The sequence below is a fragment of the Erigeron canadensis genome, chromosome 6 (assembly GCF_010389155.1).
Source record: "Erigeron canadensis isolate Cc75 chromosome 6, C_canadensis_v1, whole genome shotgun sequence".
Lineage (NCBI taxonomy): Eukaryota > Viridiplantae > Streptophyta > Magnoliopsida > Asterales > Asteraceae > Erigeron > Erigeron canadensis.
This window is the reverse complement of record NC_057766.1, coordinates 11,698,992-11,723,975: the sequence shown is the minus strand read 5'-3', so window position 1 is coordinate 11,723,975 and position 24,984 is coordinate 11,698,992. Positions and strand designations below refer to the sequence as shown.

Genomic DNA, 24,984 nt, shown 5'->3' with positions numbered 1-24,984 from the left:
TATAAAGATTATATACCTTTGAGATGAGAAATCTTTTTAGATTAATTACCTTTACATTAATTATCTTCACCACTCGTCGCCGCCACCATCACCGCTCGCAACCATCACCACCGTATTGTGTGGGTATCTTTTTATCTTTTAAAATATTTCTACCACCACTTTTACATTGGTTACATGTACATCAGCCTATAACACTCGACACCACCACCAGTTGTCGCTCGCATCACCACCTGTTACCGACACTACCAGTCCACCGCCACAGCCACAACCGCCGCATTATGTATATGCTACATTATCAAATATTTGTTCCCTTCATTTTTTTCAACTTGTATGTAGTTGATTTATTCATTATTTTAGACATTTCCACTTGAAATACCTATAATATCTCCTATAATATGTATTTGAGATACCTATAATACTCTTAATGAAATTAATCTACAACATTTACCGTTAACTCCTAAAATAACTTCACTACCCCTTTTATATCAATAACTTACACTACCCGCTGCTGCCGCTGCCACTGCCACTGCCGCTGCCGCTGCCGCTGCCACCGCCACCGCCACTATACCGCCGTATCGCATGGGTATATTATTAATGGTTATAATCATCTTAGATAACATTCTCAATAGCATCTTGAAAGCATTCTCAGCTTAGTGATATGAGGATTTTGTTGATAAGTTGACACGATAGAAATGGGATTTGCAGATAATTAGAAAGAGTCAAAGAAAGAGAAAGAATTCATCAACATATCTAATTATTATGGATAGTAGTGTGAATACTTATACAAACAGATAAACGACTTTAGTTACAAAGTTACACTCCCAACCCTCGAACTATCTATTACTTGCTTATATGTTCCTAAGTACATTTTATATGTAACAATACTCCCCTCTTAAACAATTTTTGCCCTCAAAAATTGAAAATAGGGAACCCGAGCTGCATATCACCCATATATTCTCAAGTTGCTTTTGCCACACCCGTTCCAATGTATAAAGTTTTATGTTGTAGTAACCCAATAGAATCAGCAATTATGATGGAACGAACATCAGCACCCAAACCAAGAAATCCAATACTCTCCATTCCACTACGAGCCATCTTCTTCACTTGAATTCCCATGCATCTCCAAAATGACAATTTGAGAGCTGGTGTCCTCATATCTCTAATGTACCTTTCAATCAGCCATTCAATTTGAATAATATCATCAGCAACAACATCTTTGAATTCGTTAGAGTGAAGAGAATATAGTTTCTTAACAATTCTTTGAACAATACTACTTGGAAACAGTCCCCTTCCAATAGAGTTTGCAAAGACTTTTCACCCCTTTCAATATACTTGCTGACACTTGAGCTATGAAAAGTTATGAGATCGTTATCAGTGATAAGATACACATTATATACAGCCGCAGCCTTGAGTGGCATTTCAACCTTAAGTGACTTAACAAAAACTTCAGCCATTCTTTTTGCAAATTGATGTGCATAGCCATAAACATGTGAAGTTACTACTCGGTTATCTTCCGTTAAGATCTCAACCAGCTTCTTTGGTCCACCATTATGCCGAAAACCTTATATTCTTTGAATACCATGAATTGCAGCCATCACATTCAAACCTGAAACGACCCCGGTTGGGTCTTGTTGACAGTAGAAATTAGGCACATTCTGCTTTAAAAACCACTTACTAGTGGCGTTATATACTTGTTACAGTTAGAATTGGAGTTTGGACAAAATTAACATCTTTTGTAAGTAAATGGACTAGAATGTCAAAAATAGGGTTAGTTTGAATGTATGTTGGAAGCGGTTACATCCCGCTCCTCCTTATATTGTAATTTTGTTTTGTAATTGATATTCAGTAGTGAAATAATATCAAAATCCTCTTCTCTCTAAATTTCTTCTATCAATTTGGTATCAGAGCCACTGATTTTTCGGCGGCTTCCGATTCCGATCGTCTTCTCCAGTGAGCCACTTCTCTCCGGCGAATTAGGGTTTAATTTTTCCGATCAAAATTGGGGAAATGAAGATGGGAACAATAAATCAATCACAAGAAAAGGAAAAATTGGCGAAAGACGATGAAAGATTAACCAAAGAAGTATCAACCACACAAAATAAGATGATTTCTCTTCGATTAACCGTTCAAACACTGTTAGCACAAATGGCGGAAATAGAGAAACAACGGTCAACAGCGGTGGTTAGAGCAGATGAAGGAGAAAGATTTAGCAACAACAGATTGGCGAAGCTTGACTTTCCAAGATTTGAGGGAGATGATGTGGAAGGGTGGTTATATAAATGTGACCATTTTTTCACCATTTATGATACACTAGCAAATAGGAAGGTGAGATATGCAGCCATTCACATGGATGGAAAAGCTCTTTCTTGGCATCAAATTTACATCAAATCAAGTGGAAAGACAATGGACCAGATCTAGTGGGATGAGTATTCAAGATCCATCATGGCCAGATTTTCAGACTCATCCATGGAGGATGCCATGGGTGCTTTGAAAACATTAACTCAAACAGGGAGAATTAGAGGTATATTCTGGTGAATTTGATAGATTACTTAATAAAATCATACTTTGTGAGGAGTATACAATCAGTTTGTACATAGAGGTTTGTACATAGAGGGCTTAAAGCCTGAAATTGAATGCCCACTAAAAATGTTTCAGCCAAAGACATTAAAAGATATTTATTCTTTGGCTAAATTGCAAAACCAATCTTAGAAATTACTACATCCAATTGTGAGGGTGGGAACTAGTAGCAATGGAGGTTATAAAGGATCTGGGGTGAAAACCGGACAGTGGACCAATGCTACTAAACAACCATTATTAGCTACACCTGTAAATAGTGTACCTTCTAATGTTTTGGTTCCAATAAGGGTTAATACCAAGTTTAGGAGGATAATAGAGCCAAGAATGAATGTTTCTATTATGATGAGAAGTTTTCTACTGGTCATAGCAAGGTTTGTAAGGGAAACAAATATTTGTCATTGAAGTAGTAAATGAGGAGGAATTCAAGATATATATATATATATATACACACCATACAAGAACAGAAGGCTGAATAAATATAAATCATAAATAAATTCAACTTCATCGAGCAGCGAAAGACAGCGAATAGAAGTAGAAAAGTCAAAACGTGGAGAGTACGTCGTACCTGCCTCATTTAGTACGCTACTTTACTAATTTAGGTACGTGGTTCCCTCTCGATTCCATTCGTTGTACCATGTCAAATTGGATCGCCGTACCACCAGCGTTCGGGACGCTATCGTATTGCGTTCCAATACGTTTTGTACCAATACGTAAAACGCAGCTGTTTGAGCGTATTCTGTGACTATTGTATGGCGCACTTGCATGACTCAACAAGGACGTTGAGTTATGTTGAGGGGGGTGTGAAAGCATACATCGCTGACATACAAGGAGGATCCTGTCTATAAGTAATATCATTGGTCTTACATAACACAACGCATTTTGGGCGTATTGGATGTGGGTGAGAGGAGAATCCACAGTTAAGCTTGCTCAGGCGGTAGCAATGCCAAATGGGTGACCCTACTGGGAAGTTTGCCCGAGCAACCAGAAACAAAGTTGTGAGCCTACGGGCAAAGCGGACAATATTGTGTTGTGGTAAGGCGGGGTATTACAGTGGTTCTCTGGGTGGCGCTGACATTTGTTTATTTTATTTGCGGCTGTCAGCGGTGGCACGTGTCCAGATGCGGAGACGATGGAGAGATGGTCGCACCTCTTGAATGTAAGAAAAAATGAGACCGAGACCACCCACTAGAACCTTGTCGGAGTCTAAGACCATCCACCATCCATCTCGTCGGAGTTCACAACTCACAACCGTAACCATGACCGTATAACAGGTCAATCGGTACATGAAAAAGAACAAAAATGAGAGGTTCTTACATCAAATAGCCAGTTTTAAATATCACTACATAACATAACCATTAGGTCATAGTTGGTTACACCCATGAGCCATAATCTCAAAGTAAAATTAACATTGTTACCGGCTATCGGTACAACAAGTCAACCGGTACATTAAAAGAATAAAAATGGAAGGTACTTACATCAGATAGCCAATTTGAAAGGTCACTACATTACATAACCATTGATTCATAGTTTGTTACACTCCAATACCATAATCCCTTAAAAAATATATATAAGATATAAAATAAAAACCTTTTATCTATATAGAGGGAAACCAACGTATTTACCATAGAACGACGACAACAATACTCAATCCTTTATAAGTCTGGGTAACTATATTTACCATACTGGTTATGGAAATGATTATCTAGCACGTTTTATATGATTCTCACCTCAAATGTTTCAGTCCATGAGAATCTAGTCTACAATTTCGGTTGTCGCAGATGAAATTCAACTTACAAACTTGTTACGATCGAGTCAATGAAGTTAAAATATTCTGGATTGAGAATAGATACTTTATAAATTGCAACTATGTCCAAAAGATTGCAAGAGTAATAAGGCATCAACTACTTGTGTCCAACTTTAACACCTGCCATTGCTATTCTTTGTTTCATAGACATAGCCCTTATGAAACATATTTTTGGAAATCCCTTTATTTCCGCCCTACTAGCAGTATATAGAATGAATGCTCGTATATAGAATTACCTTATGACCCTTTATACATCTTCAATACATTGATGCTCTACTAGCAGTATACATAAACATCTTCGGGCAAGCTTATAAAATGAATGACAAAATAGCCATATCTTCCAGTCAAAATAACAGTGCTGCACACACGGTTTGCACTCATCCTGGGCATGCATTGAGATCACCAAGTAAATGAAGGCAATACATATGATGGATACGCATCATACTTGGATGCAAGAGCATGGACAGAGGAAAGATCTGCTCGTTCTCCAAATTCACTTAGTCCAAGCTCATTTGCGTGAATTCCACAAGTGATAAATGCAGATTTAACCCCAGATGCATTTGCACCCTTTATGTCATGATGTAGAGAGTCTCCCACAGCAATTGAATCAGAAGCATCAACACCTGCAATGGTCATGGCTGATTTATAGATAATTTCATAAGGCTTGCCCATCCATTTAACTTCACCGCCAAGCTTTTCATACCTAGCTGCTAATGTACCTACCAAGAGCCAAATCACTATAGTTACAAACTTTTTTTAAATGTAGCTCGCTGACGCAGTTAGTGCCGTTGAAATTAGAAATTTGGACTCGAGACAATTACTGAGAACATAATCCAAGTATTTCAAAGCTACAATTGTTGTTTAGTAGTATAAGTGTACCAGGCATAATACGTAGTTCTCTAGCCTCAACAGTCACAAAGTCAGGATTTGCTACCACCATAGGGATTTCTTTAGCTGCACATTGCTCTAGAATCTTCTCAAGCTCCTCAACCTTCTTAGAAATGGAATCACCAGATGAAAGCCCCAAAGCTTCGGTACCATGAACCAAAATAAACTCAGCCTGTTCAACATTATCTACAACCTGTAGCCCTAATCCCTGAAACAACATAATTTGTAACCAAGTTTCAATTGTAATCTACACTTCTATGTAGTCGATTTTATATATACATGCATAAATAGAATATAGGGAAAATGACCAGAATAGATACAAATCAAAGCAGATAGATACATCAAGTGATATAGCGCCTCGGTCACTCCATGTCATGTGAATGCAGGTCTTTCCTAGTGCCCGGAACCAAGGATCATCTCTCCTGGCCATGATAGAAAACATATAAAAGACATTACACTGTAACCATTAGTAAAATATAAAAGATAAGTGAAAGGAAAAAATAATAAGAGAAGGAATAAGCTATTAACAATGCCATTTGAGGAGATTTAAAGCCATAACTTATAAAAAGGAGAATCTCCCTTCAAGTTATAATTGAGCTTCTGTTGTTAACACACTTATATCCATTTGACAAATATGTGGGTATAAGAGAATAAGAAATGGATATATTCCAAATATAGCATGCTAGCAAAGGAAACAATGGGTTAAAATTTGCAAGTCAAAGAGCACACTCATTCTAAAAAGGCGGGATAAAATAAAATGAAATAAGCATTTCAATACACTGTGAGTTAACATCGACATTAGATTCATTAAATCTGGTAACATCCATTTTTTATGGAGTTATCTTGCTTGGATTAGCATATTCAAAATGGGTTTCACTACCTTTGAAGATGCTGATATGTTAGTTCGCCACTGGTTATGGCTCCCACAAAGAGGGAGGGGTCAAATCCGAGGCTCTTCAACTTATCCAAAGTTGTTGATGCACGTCTCGATGAATTACTTATAATAACCATCTTGACACCATGAGCAGCCAAACTTTCCACTGTTAGAAAAGCAGAAAAATTTAAAGTGAAGATGATGATGGCTTTCCAAATGACTTTCCTTACCAAAATGTCAAAGCTCATAACATACATGTAGCTATAGCACCAGGATAAGGCTGTTTTCCATCATGAAGAACCCCAAACTGGTCTAAAAGCCAGGCCTGCACCAAAGGAGATCTCAAGTAAATAAAAAGGTAAAAATGTTAAGATATGATGCAAAAGGTAAACATATACGCCTTGTGTGCATCTGTCAATATGTATTCACAAGTAATACAAAAACCTAGAGTGTGCAATAATATAGTGTTCATTACTCATAAAAAGGTTGCACCATGAACTTTCATTAATAGAAAAGAATGCATCAAAGTTTTTGTAAATACAAGAAATAAACGGAGTTCTAAAGCTAAATAACAAAGAAGCTGTCCCCTAATCATATGTGCAGATATGATAAACACCACATCCATATAGAGAATCCAAAACAATTTGGTTTCATTAGCTGAAACATAACTATTGAATAAGTTTCCATCAGTGAAACATTTTCGATAAAATACATGTACAGAATCTGTTCACAAACAAACTATAAATATAGAGGATATGAAACAGTAGTTCTAATTAAAAGACTGAACGTTTTTTGGTAGATTATGTTATGCTCTTTACCTAAAAAATTGCCCAACAAGAACATATCCTATATATCTAGAAAAGGGTAACATATAGCACTGACCATTACGTTGTAAGTTTTTATGCAGTGTAACATGAGTTACAGAATATAATCTAGAAAGTTTTAGTCATACAAAAATCAAGTTACCAAGAAAAATGTGGAGCTACAAGTGTATTGTTGTGAATTTAATATTCAAAAATCAAACTTCAAGGCCCATATTGGAAACCAACAGGTCCATGAATGAAACAACCGAGCTAATAAACTCTATCGTTTACCACCTTAGCCTCCTATTGGTTGCTGACAAATAAAGCTTAAGATACTTGACTGTAAGAAGGACTGGAAATATGAATGTACTTGAAGTAACCTTGATTAGCTCTACTTCCATTCAAACCTTAAGCAAAATAACATATGGCTATAAATAACCTTACAAACTTACTACTAACTGCCACCAAAACGTGGGACACAAAATAAAATAACTTGACTCCTAATGATATGTATAAACGTGGGTAAGGCCTTAGGCACACATCACAAACAATTTCAACCACAAAATCAAAAAGTACATGAGTTGTTAAGGAAACATACATGTAGACAATCATCATGTAAAAATAAACAAATTCAGGGGAGGATCCGCTATTATTACAATGAGAGACGTCAGTAGATATAGTATGATGACGGCTAAGGACGCAGAAGCTTGGGTTAACAATGTGGGTATTCAGATATTTTTAGGTTATATTTAGAGTTGAAACCTGATTTGGATCATTTTTAAGCCATCGACAAGTTTGATTCCAAAGTTTCTGGATGTAGCTTAGCGAGTCTTTTCAGATTAGGGTATTTTCCTATATCGATTAATCGTTGTACACACACACATAGATATAAAATAATAAATTGAAAAAGACTGAAGGTGAAAAGCAAAATATGCCTTGTAATGATGAGTTTCGGCGAGTTGGCGGAGGCATGTGAAGGTGGTGGTAGCAGCAGCAGCCATTGTCATATATCTTCTTGCAATCTTATTCTTTAGTTTTTGAGTGAAACTTGTTTTATAAAACAGCGTCAAACGCCGGTAATACAACTTGGCGATGGTTAAAAAAAAAAACCAACTTTAACCATAGTTATCACTAAGATCATCACCCGCGCTTCGCGTTGAAGCGGGACAGATTATTAAGGATGGTGACAATCATGTCTCGTATGCCTAGCCACCTAGCCATTTCTAACAATCTACCAATAATATATACTCATATCATGTCATACGTAACTCATATCTAACTATGTCTAACTTATGACAACCATGTTTTCACATATTTTAAATAATTTAATTTAATTTGACCAAATTAAATTAGGCATACTCAAATTAAGTAAAATATTTTATAATTTAAAATTTAGCCATCTAGTATGTTATCAATAATTTATTATTAATTAATGTAATAGTTTATGAAGATACAAAAAGGAAAAACAATTTGTAGTGAAGTAATGTAAAAAAAAATTGTAGTGAAGTAAATATTTCCCATTTACACGTGTTGTATACCACCTTACATTTAGCCACACAGATGGGTTTAAAATCAAAAGTGTAAAGTCTTCCCCAGTTAGCCACCTATACCTTTAACTCTCTGTTTTCTCACCCACAGAATTCCACGTCTTTTACAACTACCCTTTTCCAAAAGACATACATAGATGAAGATCGATCAAGAAAGAAAAACACACTGATAGATTTCAGATTTCTCATACTCAGATTTATTATTTGATGTTTGTACTCTTAAATCTTGGAAAGTTAGAATACGTGTCGATGAGGAATTGATGATGATTAAAGTAAGTATATCCATATCTATGGGGAAACTCTTTGGTTTATGCTTTATATTCTTCTTATTTGTTCATAGTCAGTGTTTTTGTAAGTAATAATATTACGATTTCTTCTCATATATAATTTATTTGATATTCTACTAATTAGAAAAATTGTTTCCATTTGTTCTCTAGCATTTGATTTATCCAAAAGCTTCTCGTCAGGGTACTTTTAAGCCAACGGTTTCCGACACCGGGGAAATGGAAATTTGGTCGGGTGTACCGGATGCAAAAAAGAATGTAAACACATTCAGGGAAAAGTTAGTAAACTTGTGCATTGAAAATTTGTACTATGCATAAAAAGATGTACCAACGGTGTTTCTGGTGAGTGGCGATGAACTCAAAAGAAGAAGATGAAGATAGATTAATTGAAGAAGACGAAGGTCGAAGATAGATGCATATGGTGTTGTTTGCGTTAACAACTTGTAGAGATTGAAAAAGTCTACTTTTTTTTATAACAGTTGTACCAAATAATCAAATGTATCTGGAAAAGTCAAAAGTTGTATTTTATGTTTATAGAATTGTACCAAGTATATGCATAAAGTAGTTGTACCTATAGCTTTTAAAAAGGTAAAAAATAAGTTGGTTTTTAGTATATAGGATAAATTTCATTTTAAATATATTTTTTATGACTATTTACGGGTAGTCTAATGATCAATTCATTTTAGAGTAAATTATACTTTTCGTTCATGAAGTTGGCACGTTTTTCACTTTTGATCCCTAAACTTTAAAAATTACAATTTTGACCCTAAAGTTGGCCAATTTTTTCAATAATCGTCCTTTGGCCTTACTGCATAAAAAATGGCCGTTAACGTACGCACGTGCTAGACACGTGAGGGCACTAATGTCATTTCACCTTACACCGAGGGACGAAAAGTGAAAAAATAGCTACCTGAGAGACGAAAAGTGAGAAAATAGCTACTTGAGGGACGAAAAATGAAAATCACACAAATAAATTTATCCTTTCATTCTTTCTTTTTCCGATGGAATTTTTCGACTAGACATTTATTCCCCCTTTACCCCCAAGCCTCTCCAATCACCACCACCTAATAACCACCAACAATAGTCGCCGCTACCAGCCACCGCCATCTGTAACCAACACCAGCCACCGCCGTCTATAACCACCACGAGCCACTGCCACCCACCACCGCCTATAATTACCACCATCCACCGCCACTACAATCAACACCAGCCACCACTGCCTACAATCACCACCAGCAACCGCTGCCTACACACCGCCGTCTACAGTCACCTCCAACCACCGCCGTCTACATTCACCACCAACCAACCGCCGCAGACTAGAATCACCACTAACCAACCGCCGCCACCTAGAATCACCACCATCCACCGTCCCCCTTACAATTAAAATCAAAATTTAGAAATGAAAAAAAAAAAAAGATGACTGACATGTTTGAACTATAATTTGTTTGATTGGTTATGTTTTGAATGTCATGAATTTGAGTAAATGATTTTGTTTGTGGTTTAGATTTGGATTCAAAGTCGAGATTTTATTAGGTATCATCCGAAAATAAATGTGTAGTTGGAAAATTTCATCGGTAAAATGATCGGAAAAGAAAGAATGGAAGAATAAATTTATTTGTACGATTTTCATTTTTCGTTCCTTAAGTAGCTATTTTTTCACTTTTCGTCCTTCAAGTAGCTATTTTTTCACTTTTCGTCCGTCAAGTAACTATCTTTTCACTTTTCGTCCCTCGGTGTAAGGTGAAATGACATTAGTACCCTCACGTGTCTAGCACGTGCATACGTTAACGGCCATTTTTTAACGCCGTAAGGCAAAAGGACGATTATTGAAAAAATTGGCCAACTTTGGGGTCAAAATTGTAATTTTTAAAGTTTAAGGATCAAAAGTGAAAAACGTATCAACTTTAGGGACAAAAAGTGTAATTTACTCTTAATTTTATAAGGGATAGCACTACCTGCGCAATGCGGCAATGGTTGTGGCAAAACGATATGGTGATGAGGGCGACTGTTGGTGGTAGGCGGCATCGAGTGGTGTTGATAATTGATGTAAAGGTAATTGATGTAAAAGGTTAATGCATATATTTTGGATAGATGACTAGTATTGTAATTTAACCATTAATGATGTTTTAGATAATTCATCCGTAACATTTAAAGAGAGAGTTGTTTTATTTATTAAATAGTATAACAATATAGATTACGTGTATAGGGGAATTAAGATTAAGAAATAAGGGTATTTTGGGTATAAAAAATGTTGAATTTCCTAAAATATGAGAGGTCAATATGCTTTATAAGGGGTTATAGATTATAGATAGGACCGACTGTCCCAACCAGCTTAAACACCAACTTTATAACGAACCATCACTAAATAACATGTTTTTATTTATATAGTTATCCACGTAAATCTTCCGTGAGGTTACTAAAAAAGTACGTTTCATCCTTTCGGTTTAGAAAGATCAATAGCAGTAATTTATAGCAGGATAAAGTTCGTGTTACATATATTGAGTTATTGACCATTAACACACCTTCATTTAAACCCTTGTGCATCCCATGTGAAGGTATTTTCGTACTTTGCAAAGTATAAAGGACCAAAATTGATCTTTTGGTTGGAAATTTCAGGATTTGTATTATTTTCATTATCATCATCATCCAAAATTACTTCAACTTTATTTGTATTTTTTTTATCATCATCATCTATCTGTCAAAAACAAAAGTTAGAAAACAATTAACCTATAATCACCATCATCATCACCGTCTATCATTCTATCCATCCATGCATATCCATAACTATATCTAAATATTTATTTACATGAAATTGATAAAAACAAAACAAACACATTGTCAATAATAATTATAAAAAAAAGAAGAAGAAGAAGCAATAAACGACCAGAAAAATGGGAAGCAATGGATGGTTGAAATTTGAGGTGGAAGGGATACAGTATGGTGGGGTTGTTACAATGGCAAGGAAGAAAACGAAACAAGGATGATGGTGTGGACGTTTTGGTTGTAGTGGTGGACAACGACGATAAATTAATATTTTTTTGACCAGAGGTTTGTAGGTCTCTCAACCCATTTTAAGCCGTGACAAGAGTAGTCCACATAAAACTTTGCTACAAAGGGCATCATGTTGCACCCCTCATTGTCGGCGACAGTGTGGCCACACGGGCTTTGTCGCACCTTTATTCCATATGTTGCCAACACTTTTACTTTGTGAAATATCAAAGTGAATAATTTTATTATTTAAACCGACCCAACCGATTCATACTCACCCTTAATATGTGGTATATATGTGGGAAATGTTTCTTTTTTAGTTAAAGTAGCATTTTATCCGTACAACGTGACAATGTTCATAATTGTTACAGTGTGGTGACAACGGCGAATGATAATGATGGTGGCGTCCGGTGACAATCTCAAGTGGTGTAAATTAACATATAAATTTTGATGTGAAAATTAGTGAAGACTTTTTAAAAAGTAAAGGACTTTTTTAAAAAATAAAGAACTTCTGTGTAATTTAATCAAGATGTATCTTTATTAGATAGGTATAGAAAAAGGGATTGTCGAACCCAACCCAATTATAAAACCCTAAAATCAAAAATCACTCTATCTTTGTGGTCTTCATTGCAAGCATTACTGCCGTAAACCTCTTCTCGCCGTCGTTCCTCTGCCACTATCACCGTTGTGCGCTCAGGTATATATATAGTTCATTCATTAATCCCTGGCATGGAACTGAAAATTTTGTAATCCCAATCCTTGGAATCTGATGATGACTGCTTATTATCATAAGATATCTAAAAGTTTACCTTTTTTTATATATAAATCCAGGTTATCAAATACTAGTTTTTTGGGATGTGTTGTTCCAATTGTCTATAACTTTGCTGTGTATATATATATATATATGTATCTATCCGAGTTTAACTTGTATGTAGCCACTGCGTGACTTCTTCCTACTTGCTACATCATAGAAAACCGCCCAGATTTCAGATACATTAAATGGTAAAAATCGGAAATTTATTATATAGCGGGTACATACCCCCGTAGCACAAGTTTGATACTTTTTAAAACACTTGAGCGTTGTGATATTTGTTTGTATTGCGAAACTTGGTCTCATTCAAGAGAAGTCTTTTTGGGTTGTGCTTAAGTATGTTGACCTTTTTTTCAGTTTTGTGAGGCAGATCTCGTTAGTCATTCTCAGTTGACTCAGTTTTTGTCGAAAGAAGGAAAGCACGAAAAAAGATGGAGGATTGGGGTATAATTACTCTCTCTCTCTGTGTTGTTTACTGTTGTTTCGTCACACGTGATGGATTAATTATGGTTTATAGCTTTGCGCTTTTCTGTTTTTTACCATATGACTTTGTAATGGTTGCATGAATCCATTGCGAATGATGAAAGCAAATTTGTTTCATGGTTACGTTCATGATGAATACTATATTTGCTATTAATCCTCTAGCTTTGCGCTAACTGGAAGGTCAAAATGTAATCTTTTCTAAAAGCCATGAATAGCTTGTACATCTTAAATATGCTCTTTGAATTTACTTTTTTCTAATTACCTGTGATATTTAATGATCAAGGGTGTTTGATTTACTGTATATATATTTTAATTTAACCAAGTTCCTGTTTTATCAGCTAACAGAAATCCTGGTGGCTTGGTCTTTTTTTTTTTTTTAATAAATTAAATATGAGAACCACCAAACAAAAACTTTATGATACTGTCACTGATGCATTTTCATCTGGTGCATTATCATGTCTTGATGATGAGGGTATTCTTTCTTACTCCTGGATTTTAGTTCAAATTAGTGATGCACGTCTGCCGATTGGCCAATTTTAGAATGTGCTTGTTTCTTGAGAGTGGACCTATTACTTAATACCCGCCTCAGTTTACATGTCTATTAGCATTATTGTGAGGGGTTGTTTTGAAGAACTCCGCTTTGCTTTTCCTTTGGTTTTTGTAGCGTGAGTTGTCTATATGGATGTGGAGTAGTAACGTTAGTCAAATTAATGAGCTTTAAGTTAGTCAAGCCACATTTTTTGTGCTCTCTCTCTCTCTCTCTATATATATATATATATATAGGGGGACAATCAAATAAGAACAGTCTTAAAATAAGAACGGTGAGAACACTTAAAAAACATCATTTTGATGCATTAAAAGTCCATAAAACTAACATAGTGCTTAACTAATTATCATTATTTAAGTGTTTAACAACACAATGATCCGTCAAAATCGAAAAAATCACGTTTTTTGTTTTGTGCATCCATCTTGGATGCATATTGATCAAAATGATGCATAAAAAAACGTGATTTTTTCGATTTTGACGGATCATTGTGTTGTTAAACACTTAAATAATGATAATTAGTTAAGCACTATGTCAGTTATATGGACTTTTAATGCATCAAAATGATGTTTTTTAAGTGTTCTCACCGTTCTTATTTTAAGACTGTTCTCACTGGAGTGTTACCCTATATATATATAAATGTATATATAGATAATATATATATTCTTGTATGCCAAGTAACAGCTAAATATGTGCTGCGCTAGTTTGTATTGCCGCTCATGTTACAACATTCTAATTAATTATGTCAGAGGATGAGTCAGCCACACTCGTTATAAAAAAGGAGCCTAAAAGCATGTGGGATGATGAAGATGTTGATGAAAATGATATAAAAGACTCATGGGAGGATGAAGACGAACCTGCTCCGGTACACTCTGTAGTCTAAGATTAGCTGACCCACAAAAACTTATTTATTGAGTTCAATAAATCAATGTGTTAAATTTGATTACAAAACTATTTCGTTACAGTAATTACAAAACTATTTGTTCAATAAATAAATGAAGTTTTTTAGAAACTCTTTATGTATATTTTTACGTTTTGGATGCCTTCCAACCTTTTTGATACTTTGACTTCCCTGACCCCATGTTTTCTGTTTTGTTTGTTTTTTAGCTTGGCCATTTGACGTTGTAAAGATAAACATAACCCAAATGGGTGATTATTACTTTTATACGAGGAAAAGATCAATGGGAACACTTCTTTCCCATGCTTTCTTGTCGTCTAAAACCAAAATAGAAAAAATTACACAAGCTTTTTTTATTGAATGGCGAAAATATTCAATGTGATCTCCTTCTGTGTTCTTTTATTTTTCTAAATTTCTATTGTTGAATTTTTTGAGCTTGCATGATTAGGTACTTCTTTTTCATCATTTTTTTAAAGTACTGCTATATTAAGCCAATGCATCTTTTACTTGAAACTTTAACGATAGTTATTTTCTTCGAAGTTATTCTAGACTTGAGTAGCTGTTAAATTGAAATCACTATTATTTTGTTCTTGTAAATTACTAATTGAACAGTCATTTTTTGTACTAAAATGTACTTGTCATTCTTATTTTTTTGTCAATTTTATGATGATTCTGTTCAATGTACGTGTATCAGCCACCAGTTGTAACACCACCTCCTTCTGAGAAGGCCCCGAAGAAGTCCACAGCCAAACCATTAAAAGAAAAAGGGAAGGCCGTTGAAGTAGTAAAAGAGGAGCCCTTAGATCCCGTGGCAGAGAAGTTCAGACAACAAAGGTATGAACCATTGGCTGGTTATTGGTTTATCGATACCATCATGGCAAACATTTACCTCTCCCATCCTTTTTTTTCTAAGATATAAAGGAACTATATATAATCCATGTGATCCCACAATAACTAATCAAATACTTCAAAGGGTCCACCTTAAACACAACCAACCTACCAAGAATCCATTTCTTAAGTTTCCAAGAAATATACAATTAATCATATATAGCTGGTCATTTCTTGGCAATATTTAATCTTTTATTGTGTGCCTTGGCTTTTACCTTGAAACATTATGTTTTTTTCACGTATTGACTTTGTTTTTGAAAATTTAAACTAGTAGTGTTTCCACCTCAAAGTTAAAGCTCTATTGACATATGTTGTCATACCATGTAATGACACCTAATACCGTTCTTCCAAGTCATTATAGTTGTGTGCAGTAAATATAGAATACCTATCATGCATGCGTACAGAAAACCTTTTACTTCATATTAATAGTGAGTTAGCTAGATGAATGCATAATCAACTTCAGGGCCTGTTTATGTTGGAACAAAATTGATGGATTTGTGGAATGTGCAAGTTAATAGGATGGATCATTGCATGCTATATGCATAATTAGTTTATTAGTTTTCTATGTTGAATCAACAATAATCAATAATAATTAAAGCTTATTCAAGGTTGTGGCAGTTAGATATATTTTATCGTTATTTATAAACAAAAATAGATACTGTCTAAATAACATAATCACATCCGATAACATAATCGTGTGACATCGTTGCTTCTAATGTTACTGAAAATCACATGAATAAAACTGTGTGACATCATTGTTTCTAATTTTATCCTTTCTCTGATGGAATGAGATTGAACCAAATAACATAATCACATTTGATAGGAATGATCCATACAGTTCAGTTTGAAAATCAAACAGACCTTTCTTTTTTGTTAAGATGGAACGGGTGATTCAATTCTCTTTTCTGACCGTAAGCTATAAAAAATGTTTTTTCATATCAATCATCAGCACACGAGTCTAAAAGCTTGTCACTTGTCTCTATTATTTCATGTCTTTTATCTGTAACAGGCTTGTTGAAGAAGCTGATTACAAGAATACAGCTGAACTTTTTGCCAGCAAGAAGGGTGATGACAAGACCATTGATAATTTTATCCCGAAATCAGAGAGTGACTTTTTAGAATATGCAGAACTCATTTCTAGTAAACTCCGGCCATTCGAGGTATTTTATCTGTTATATTTTAGTTTGCGTCATATCTGATGGCTATGTTACTCAACTCAGCTTGCTTCGCCTTTGTATACAGAAAAGCTATCATTACATTGGACTGCTCAAGAATGTAATGAGATTGTCAATGACTTCCCTAAAAGCTGCTGATGCAAAAGAAGTTGCTTCTTCTGTAACTGCCATTGCAAATGAAAAGTTAAAAGCAGAGAAAGAAGCTGCAGCCGGCAAAAAGAAAACAGGTATGTCTAGAATTGTACAGTAAAAAGAAATCAGGTAACCCTAGATTGGTTGTGCTCACTTTTGGGTCATAGAATTTATAGGTGATAAAATTGTGTGGGTGGTGAATTGGGTGAAACCAGGAAATTTTTAAGGTATCGATGTGGTTAATTTGAAACTCTTCCTGTCAAATCTCTCAACAGGAGCAGCGTGCCATGTTATTCTGATACTGTTAAATGACAAATAAAAGCATCTCTATATAATGTTTATCTAGTTATTAATCACACAACAACTTAGTAAAAGCATGATATAAGTCGCACCGTTATTCAGGATAGGTGAATAACAGTAAAAAAGGCTTGGAAGTTGATATATATGATCTCATTTGTTTGATTTATCCAACTATGGCAATAGATGCAGTTATTTACTGCTTTCTAGGCTATGCTTAGTTTTTAAACCAAGGTCGATTAAAAAAAGCAATAGCACTTCTAAAGACAAAAATTGATCACACGAATTTTTTATAAAAAAAATTGTGCTAAAAATCACAGGCTGCATAATCTTTTGAGTTTACATGATTCAAAGATTTGTTCTCAATCAAAGTGGAATACAAATGTGGCTGATTAAGCTTTCTAAAGTGAGGATTATGAATGCTGATGTCCTTGGATATTGAGACATCGATCCACTTTTTCACTCTTCTAGCTTAGCCTAGCTTACAATACGAATTCCTATAATTAGTTGTAGCTTGGTCTAGCATTTGGAATCTTAGATCCATACTTTTCTTAGAGAAAATTACATTTTTGGTACCTCAAGTTGGCAACTTTTGCACTTTTAGTCTCCAACTCAAAAAATTGCAGTTTTCATACCTGAAGTTGTGTTTTTTTCAATTTTAGTACCACGCTCATACGACGTTAATTTTTTCCGTTAAAGCCCTCACCTGACACGTGAGGGGTATTTTAGTCTTTTGACCCTTTTTTTTTTTGAGAAAATTACACTTTTGATACCTCAAGTTGTTAATTTTTTCACTTTTGGTACCTCAAGTAGACAACATTTTTTAATTACATTCTTCAATTTTCATCTCATACATTAGCATCTATGAAACAACACACACTCAAAAATCAACACATTGCGATCATCCATATATCCATGTATACCTATATCTTTATACCATACCAAATCCAACACATAAACATGCGTAAATAAATTCAAATCTCTTATATGAATCATACACCACCAGAAAGGGTTGTCGACTATCTCCCTCCCCACCAGGCACCACGACCTCTACCTTAGCTAGAGATTCCGATCTAATCTCGTTTGTAGCAAATTTATTCATCTGTAACATAGTCCGTTCAGATCTCGTTTGTAATAGATTCCGATCAAGTTTCGTTTGTATCATTATCCGATCGAAGAATAGGGTAAGTTAGGGATGAGAGGGTTTCAATAATATGAAGAAAAGAGATCGATGGTGGGTGCGTATTCCGGAGACATGAGTTTTTTTTGGCTATCGATCCACCAATGCATTCCGTTCCTCCACCATCACCCGTAATTACACCAACAACATGTAATATTTCAAGAATAGATACACACCATTTTTTAAGAGCCGTGAAAAAAAAAAATCATGTGTGTTACTGTGTTGATTTTTGAGTGTGTTGATTGATAGATGCTAATATGTGAGATGGAAATTGGAGAGTCTAATAAAAATATGTTCGTCAAAAGTGAAAAAATTGACAACTTGAGGTATCAAAAGTGTAATTTTCTCAAAAAGAGGGGAGCCAAAAGACTAAAATACCCCTCACGTGTTTGTCACGCGAGGGCGTTAAAGGCAAAAATTAACGCCGTATGAACGTGGTACCAAAACTGAAAAAAACACAAAACTTTAGGTATGAAAGGTGCAATTTTTTGAGTTAGAGACTAAAAGCGCAAAAGCTTCCAACTTAAGGTACCAAAAGTGTAATTTTCTCTTTTCGTAATGATAGCCTCATCTCTTAGAGCAGAAAAGACTAAGGAAGAAATGTTTTGTTATTGGTGGTTATACACCTTTGGTTTCAGTGTTTGCATGAAGAGTATAGTTGGGTAACTTTTAACTCGTGTACTCAGTTGAGCCGTTCTTTTATAGCTGTTTTCTTTGTTCTGACCTTTGTCTCAGCCCAAAGTAAGTAAGCAACCCATTAATAAAGCGGGTTATAGTAACCCCCCCCCCCCCCCCCCCCCCCCCTTCTCCCCCCTCCCAAAAAAAAATAAAATTAAGTTGTATGTTTGATTTGGATTGGTTTAGATTTTCTTTTCTTTTTGGAGGTATTTTATTTTATATTATTATTATTCTTTTGACATTTGATTACCTTTTTTGTGAGTTATTTCTATTTTATGCTTTATGTATGTAATTAGCAACTTTGAGACAATTTCCATCTCTTTAATGTTACCTTTTGTAGGGGGTAAGAAGAAACAACTGCTCATGGATAAGCCTGATGATGATTCTGTTGTAAATGCTGGCTATGATGGATATGATGAGTTTGATTTCATGTGATAACAACGGCATGTTGTCACCCTTACCCTTTTGGTTGCTTCCTAAATCGGGATCCTGTAATTACAGCTTGACGAGCCGGGGAATCCTTGTCTTTGAGAAATTTAAACACTTGTTTTCTCTGGTTTAGTATTGGCTGGATGAGTGTTCGTTTTGCATTCCCTTTACTTAGCATATAAAACTTGGAAACTGCATATACCTTCACCTTGCGGATTACACCCATGATAGGATATATAGTGTTTTGGTGACAGGTCGGTAAAAAGATGCAGGATTGTATTCTAGATCTATCTTCTGTTTGTGGTGCTTGTGTTTAACTTGTCCGACTTGAAAGTGTTTGTTCATTTTGCCAATTACCATTTTGCTACATCTCGTCTCAAAAAGTCTCATGTTATGTTTGAATTTAACATATGCTGTTTGTGCTATTTTTTTCTTTTAAATACAGTCCAAGGGTTCTTAAAGCCTGGTTTTGTTTTAATAGTTAGTCTGCTAATGATCACACTTATTCACATCTGAATTATACAAGTTTTCTTGTTACGTAATGGATGCCGAGTATTTCTCATCATTTCAGACACTTAAGCAACATAAATCTTTGATGTTTAAGTATGTTCCGAATACAATCCCTGGAATGCACCTCTTTATTAACACTTTATCAAATGAAAGGACGACCAAACCATTCCATACTCACAATAATACCAAGACACAAGCTTTATGACTTCTTCCGTAATTTTCCCCCCTACTCTAAAGCGGATATGTTAGCCTTCAACGTTAAATGTATATGCATTATGTGATAATGCTTTTTTCCCCTTTGGAGATCGCAAGTTTCATGACTTCATAAGACAACACAGCTTCCACGAGATCTTTTCCAAAAACTCTTTGACTTTATTCTTGATTTCATGGTTGCTTCCTTCCTTTTCCTTCTGTATTTGTAAATAAAGTTTTTTGTGTTAAACTCAAGTATAAGCTAAACTTAAGTTTCCTACAAAACAAAATTTGAAGCTAAATTGATATCTATACTATTATATAAAGCATTTTGTCTTTTTTAAAAGTTTCACTTCATGATCTGAAGTACCTAAAATACCCCTTTTTTTATTCACTAATTTAAGCATCCTTAGCTAATATACCTATAATACCCTTTCTCTCTCTCCTCAAATCTCAACCAATCATCTTTTTTTTCTCCCTCCTCCGTAAATCATGTATTTCTCTAATTCATTCAAAATATTTTATCTCACAAACCGTACATCGATAAATTATAAAAACTATATGGGTGTTTTTAAAATTTCATGCTCTTTCATTAGAGATGTCATTCGATATACTTTCGACGAATTTTTAAATCCAAGGGCGGAGCCCTTTTTAAAACATTTGGCTATGACACTCTATGACTTATCATCTCTTATGACCTATCACTCCTACCCGCCGCAATGCGCGGACACTTTCCCTCGTTACTTTTAAAGAGGTTAGAGATTTCTTTTCTCATTAGGTAAAAAAGTTAAATCGTCAATGTGAGGCTAACCCATTTAGTGGAAATTTGGGTATAAGTCCAAAATTAAATGTCTAACACACACACATACACCCCACCCCACCCAAAAAAAAAAAAAATGTAAACATGATCACAGGTATTAACATGATACATGAGATAAAAGGATTCTCGTCACTATATCCATTTTAAATGTTTAAAAATAAGAATAAGTCCATTAAAAAAAGAAAGGTCTTAGTTTATATGGAAGAGCGTTTAGCATAAACCAATTTAAAAACAGAGAAATTATGTTATAGATTAATAGAAAAAGAGGAAAACAAAATGAAAAAAAGGCATAAGACCCATTGTTGTGTAAAAATAAGGGGAAGAAACAAACTCATTGATAAACAACTTTAGTTTTGATAAGTACAATGAAATTTAGGCATTATATTATGGGAAAGGATTATCGTACCATAAATTCTCATAAATCTATCACACATTATAACTTAAAATATACTGTACAAACCATTAAAGCATATATATGGTAATTTTATTAATATGTGTGATACAAATATCACTTTATATTATGGGGTGTGTTATATAAAACAGGTATATAAATTAGTTATATAGTTACCAAGTTACCATTAAATTTAAGGTGAATATGACATGTACAATTATTATGCATACTAAGAGCTATATTTAACATTTTCTTATTATTATTTATACGTTTTTTCATATCTTTTTCCTTAGGTGTGAAGAGTGCGTTCCTTCGGCTCGTACTTTTAGCTCTCATCCCTTCTCTCTCATATAAGAAATGTCCTTTCCCTTTCTTCCCTCATTCCTCACGTTTTCCTTTTTAAATTGAAAGAAATTAAATAATAAAACATAGAGAAAAAATAGGTGAACAAGAGATCTCCTCTCATGATATACCTTTCTCAAAGAATGGCATTCACTAAGGTACCTCACGGTGCCTCATTTTGTACCTTTGTATTTAGGCATGTTTAGTTCACAAAAAAATTTTAGAAAAGAATAAAATCTATTAAAAAAAATTAGAATATAAAAGAATAAAATTTGACAGAAAGAATGAAATTCCTTTCCCGTCTCCAAGAAATGGAGATTTAAGATTTCATCATATGATAGAACATTTACATTCCAACGGAATGAGATTCCTCCATTTTTGAACAACCAAACGCACTAAGGAACTGAATTCAATTCCAATTCCGTCAGATTTCAACAAATTTTGTAACCAAACGCGACCTATTACAATTATATACTATCTTGGGTCGTGAAGTATAAAAGAACTGAAACACTTGTTTTTATTCTATAATTCAAAAATAAAAAATAAAAAATAAAAATATATGTATTTGTATTTATTCCTTATCATACCTTTTGCTGTAATGATATTACCATAATTGTTACTAGAACTAGAATTGATGTTTATTCATATAATTCAAGCCGGGTTGACTCATGCCCAAAAAAGTGTTTTCCATAAAACCGAAATTAAGTCTTAACCAAACTTAATAATAAATTCTAAACTTACTTAATAAATTAAATCACCACCAACCCTTAATAATAAATTACACTATTAGTCTCTTATAAAAAACAAATAATCTATTACCCCCTATAAATCAAACATCTTTCCATCAATTATCTACACCATTTGATGCCGTCACCACAATCATCATCCATCGTCACCATCCGCCGTCATCGCTGTCGCATTACGCGAGTACCATGCTAGTATAAAATTTATAACTGATTTAGCGAAATTTGAGTCAAAGTTTACACATAACCGGTAACCGAAATCGGTTAGAACCGAAATACTCGGCTATAAGTATGTAAAACAAAGCTGAAGACACCCAATGCCTAATGGACTTGTCATGTAGTTGTCCTTAAGAAAGGAGAGGCTAAGTATATTTTTACCTTAAAAGAAATGATCAAGCACATATACATATGGAAATGAATAAAATTATAACTTTTATGATTATAATGAAATCTCATTCTGTTGTTCAGGTACCAGAACCAGAACCTAAGTGCAACAAATGCTACATCTTTAAACAAATATTAAGCCACATAAAACATAGGAAGGCTATTTAGGTATCACCTCATGTAGCTATTTTAAGATGGGAGATTCCCAGCTAGAAACGATTATCATCAAAAGGTAATAACAAAAAATACCATGGATAACAAGCACTAATGCAATAAGATGTAACATGAATAAGTTGATTGATAAAAGTTCATCAAATTTGTTCTAGGTTTATAACAAAAACAGCAAGAAGAAACTAATTAAGCTAAAGAGCAAACAAGCACAGATACATATAATGCAAACAAGGAAAACAAAAAACATCCAAAGAAACATTCAAGATATGAAATGAATCCTAACCACATGCAAAAACTAAGAGTTTTGATAACAATTTTTTGAAATATATTTTTATAAAATTGTTTTACGTTTTAGGGTCGGGTTGAAGGTCCTCACTTGGCCATCATGATCTTGACGAATTCCTCATAGTTGATCTGGCCATCACCATCCACATCAGCCTCACGAATCATCTCATCAACTTCCTCATCAGTGAGTTTCTCACCAAGATTCGTCATAACATGACGAAGCTCAGCTGCAGAAATGAAGCCGTTTTGGTCCTTGTCAAACACCCTGAAAGCCTCCTTAAGCTCCTCCTCAGAGTCCGTGTCCTTCATTTTTCTGGCCATCAGATTAAGAAACTCAGGGAAATCAATAGTACCGTTTCCGTCGGCATCAACCTCGTTGATCATGTCTTGGAGTTCAGCCTCGGTTGGATTTTGTCCAAGAGACCTCATAACTGTCCCAAGTTCCTTGGTAGTAATACAACCTACAATAGCATAGCACAAAATATTTCTTCATAATTTCTTCCACTTATAGATGCAACAGAAAACTCTAAAAGAAAGATGCACGTTTCATTTAACTTAAGATCTTATGCCACATTCCATACACTAATAACAAATCCTACACTTGAGAAAATTGAATGAACATCAAGATTTAAACCTCTTCAAGAACACCAGCTTCACTGAACAACACAAACACTTTTCGTCAATCCTAACTTTTATCGTATGAAAAACAAAACAGATCTAACTTCATAGTTCATTATTCAACAATTGTGATGATATTATTACGAGAGAAAGGTACCCGGGCGTCGCGCGGTGATGGAGGTGGCGGCGGTGGTGGTGATTTAACGGCGGCGGTGACGGGTGGTGGTGGCGGACGGTGGTGGCGAAGATTGGTGGTGGTGGCGGTGGCACTGGTGAGTAGTGTAAGTTATTGATATAACGTAGCTATGATGTATGGCACATCATGCATTAAAATGTGTACATTGTCGAAACTTAAAATCAATATTGAAATTTTAAGTTCATTGTTGAAAATCAAAAATAGATTTGCTTTATAATAGTATATAGATAAGTTTACACAATATAGTATTTCACTGTCATATTAATACTCTTGTAAAACAATCATCTAGTAATAACAAAACCAACATATCCAACAAACTAAACCCAGCTTATAAGTTATAAGTAACACCAAATAGATATCAACTAGGATCTTTCATCATGAAAATAAAGTCAACATCCTAGAATATAAAGTCAACTATATAGTCAAACTTCAATAAAAAAAAACCCAGATATCAAAACACAACATAATCACCATCTAATGTTAAAGATACATAAACACATATATAAACACACAGAAGATATATACATATATACACACACACAAACTTTTGTGTGTGTGTCCGTGTGTGTGCATGTATATATATATATATGCAAGAAACTTAAAGGAAGAACAAACCATCTCCATCTTTATCAAACAAGCTGAAAGCTTCCTTGAATTCAGAGATCTGATCATCAGTAAGTTGATCTGCCATTTGTTTGTTAAATCTAGACAAAGAAAATAAACAGAAAAAACAAGAGGGTGTTTTTGATTTAGGAGGTTGAGAATATATATAGAATTGAAGACTAGTGTCAAAATTTTATTTTATTTTCGACAGGATCTTTTCGGGTTGCATATTGTCATGTGGTTTTACTGAAGTGCCCATGGCTTTATTTTGCCTTTACAGAAAGTGACCTCCATGATTGGTAATATGCTATTCTTTGATACATTACGTGTAAAGTGACAATTGGTAAATATGCTTTTCTTTCTATGAAACTTAAATATGTTATTCTTTTCATATTTGGTAAATAATAATGTGAAAGAAGTATCAATCATTAACACATAGATTGGTATAT

General features: G+C 34.5%; 3 protein-coding genes across 6 annotated transcripts; 1 reads left to right on the top strand and 2 right to left on the bottom strand.

Annotated features, from left to right (window-relative positions):
* Positions 1 to 4,409: 4,409 nt before the first annotated feature.
* Positions 4,410 to 7,993, bottom strand: LOC122603918. Of its 2 annotated transcripts, XM_043776772.1 has the most exons (6): positions 7,882 to 7,993; positions 6,399 to 6,468; positions 6,150 to 6,309; positions 5,610 to 5,691; positions 5,261 to 5,477; positions 4,410 to 5,100 (listed from the first exon to the last, which is right to left on the bottom strand). In XM_043776772.1, exons 1-6 carry the CDS (start codon positions 7,951 to 7,953, stop codon positions 4,781 to 4,783), a joined length of 921 nt encoding a protein of 306 aa, XP_043632707.1. In that variant the 5' UTR covers positions 7,954 to 7,993; the 3' UTR covers positions 4,410 to 4,780. The 2 variants fall into 2 exon arrangements, with proteins under 2 accessions (XP_043632707.1, XP_043632708.1); XM_043776773.1 differs by lacking the exon at positions 7,882 to 7,993 and having other exon boundaries at positions 6,150 to 6,280; positions 6,374 to 6,436.
* A 4,316-nt stretch (positions 7,994 to 12,309) lies between these two features.
* On the top strand, positions 12,310 to 19,647 carry LOC122605394 (eukaryotic translation initiation factor 3 subunit J). Of its 2 annotated transcripts, none has more exons than XM_043778339.1 (7): positions 12,310 to 12,462; positions 12,947 to 13,020; positions 14,353 to 14,468; positions 15,196 to 15,335; positions 16,399 to 16,549; positions 16,632 to 16,791; positions 19,192 to 19,647. In XM_043778339.1, exons 2-7 carry the CDS (start codon positions 13,008 to 13,010, stop codon positions 19,284 to 19,286), a joined length of 675 nt encoding a protein of 224 aa, XP_043634274.1. In that variant the 5' UTR covers positions 12,310 to 12,462; positions 12,947 to 13,007; the 3' UTR covers positions 19,287 to 19,647. The 2 variants fall into 2 exon arrangements, with proteins under 2 accessions (XP_043634274.1, XP_043634273.1); XM_043778338.1 differs by having other exon boundaries at positions 12,311 to 12,462; positions 12,934 to 13,020.
* A 198-nt stretch (positions 19,648 to 19,845) lies between these two features.
* Positions 19,846 to 24,739, bottom strand: LOC122605393 (calmodulin-7-like). Of its 2 annotated transcripts, none has more exons than XM_043778336.1 (3): positions 24,548 to 24,739; positions 23,210 to 23,579; positions 19,846 to 20,200 (listed from the first exon to the last, which is right to left on the bottom strand). In XM_043778336.1, the coding sequence occupies exons 1-3, from the start codon at positions 24,621 to 24,623 to the stop codon at positions 20,113 to 20,115; spliced, it is 534 nt and encodes a 177-aa protein (XP_043634271.1). In that variant the 5' UTR covers positions 24,624 to 24,739; the 3' UTR covers positions 19,846 to 20,112. The 2 variants fall into 2 exon arrangements, with proteins under 2 accessions (XP_043634271.1, XP_043634272.1); XM_043778337.1 differs by lacking the exon at positions 19,846 to 20,200 and adding an exon at positions 22,345 to 22,470 and having other exon boundaries at positions 24,548 to 24,735.
* Positions 24,740 to 24,984: the final 245 nt, after the last annotated feature.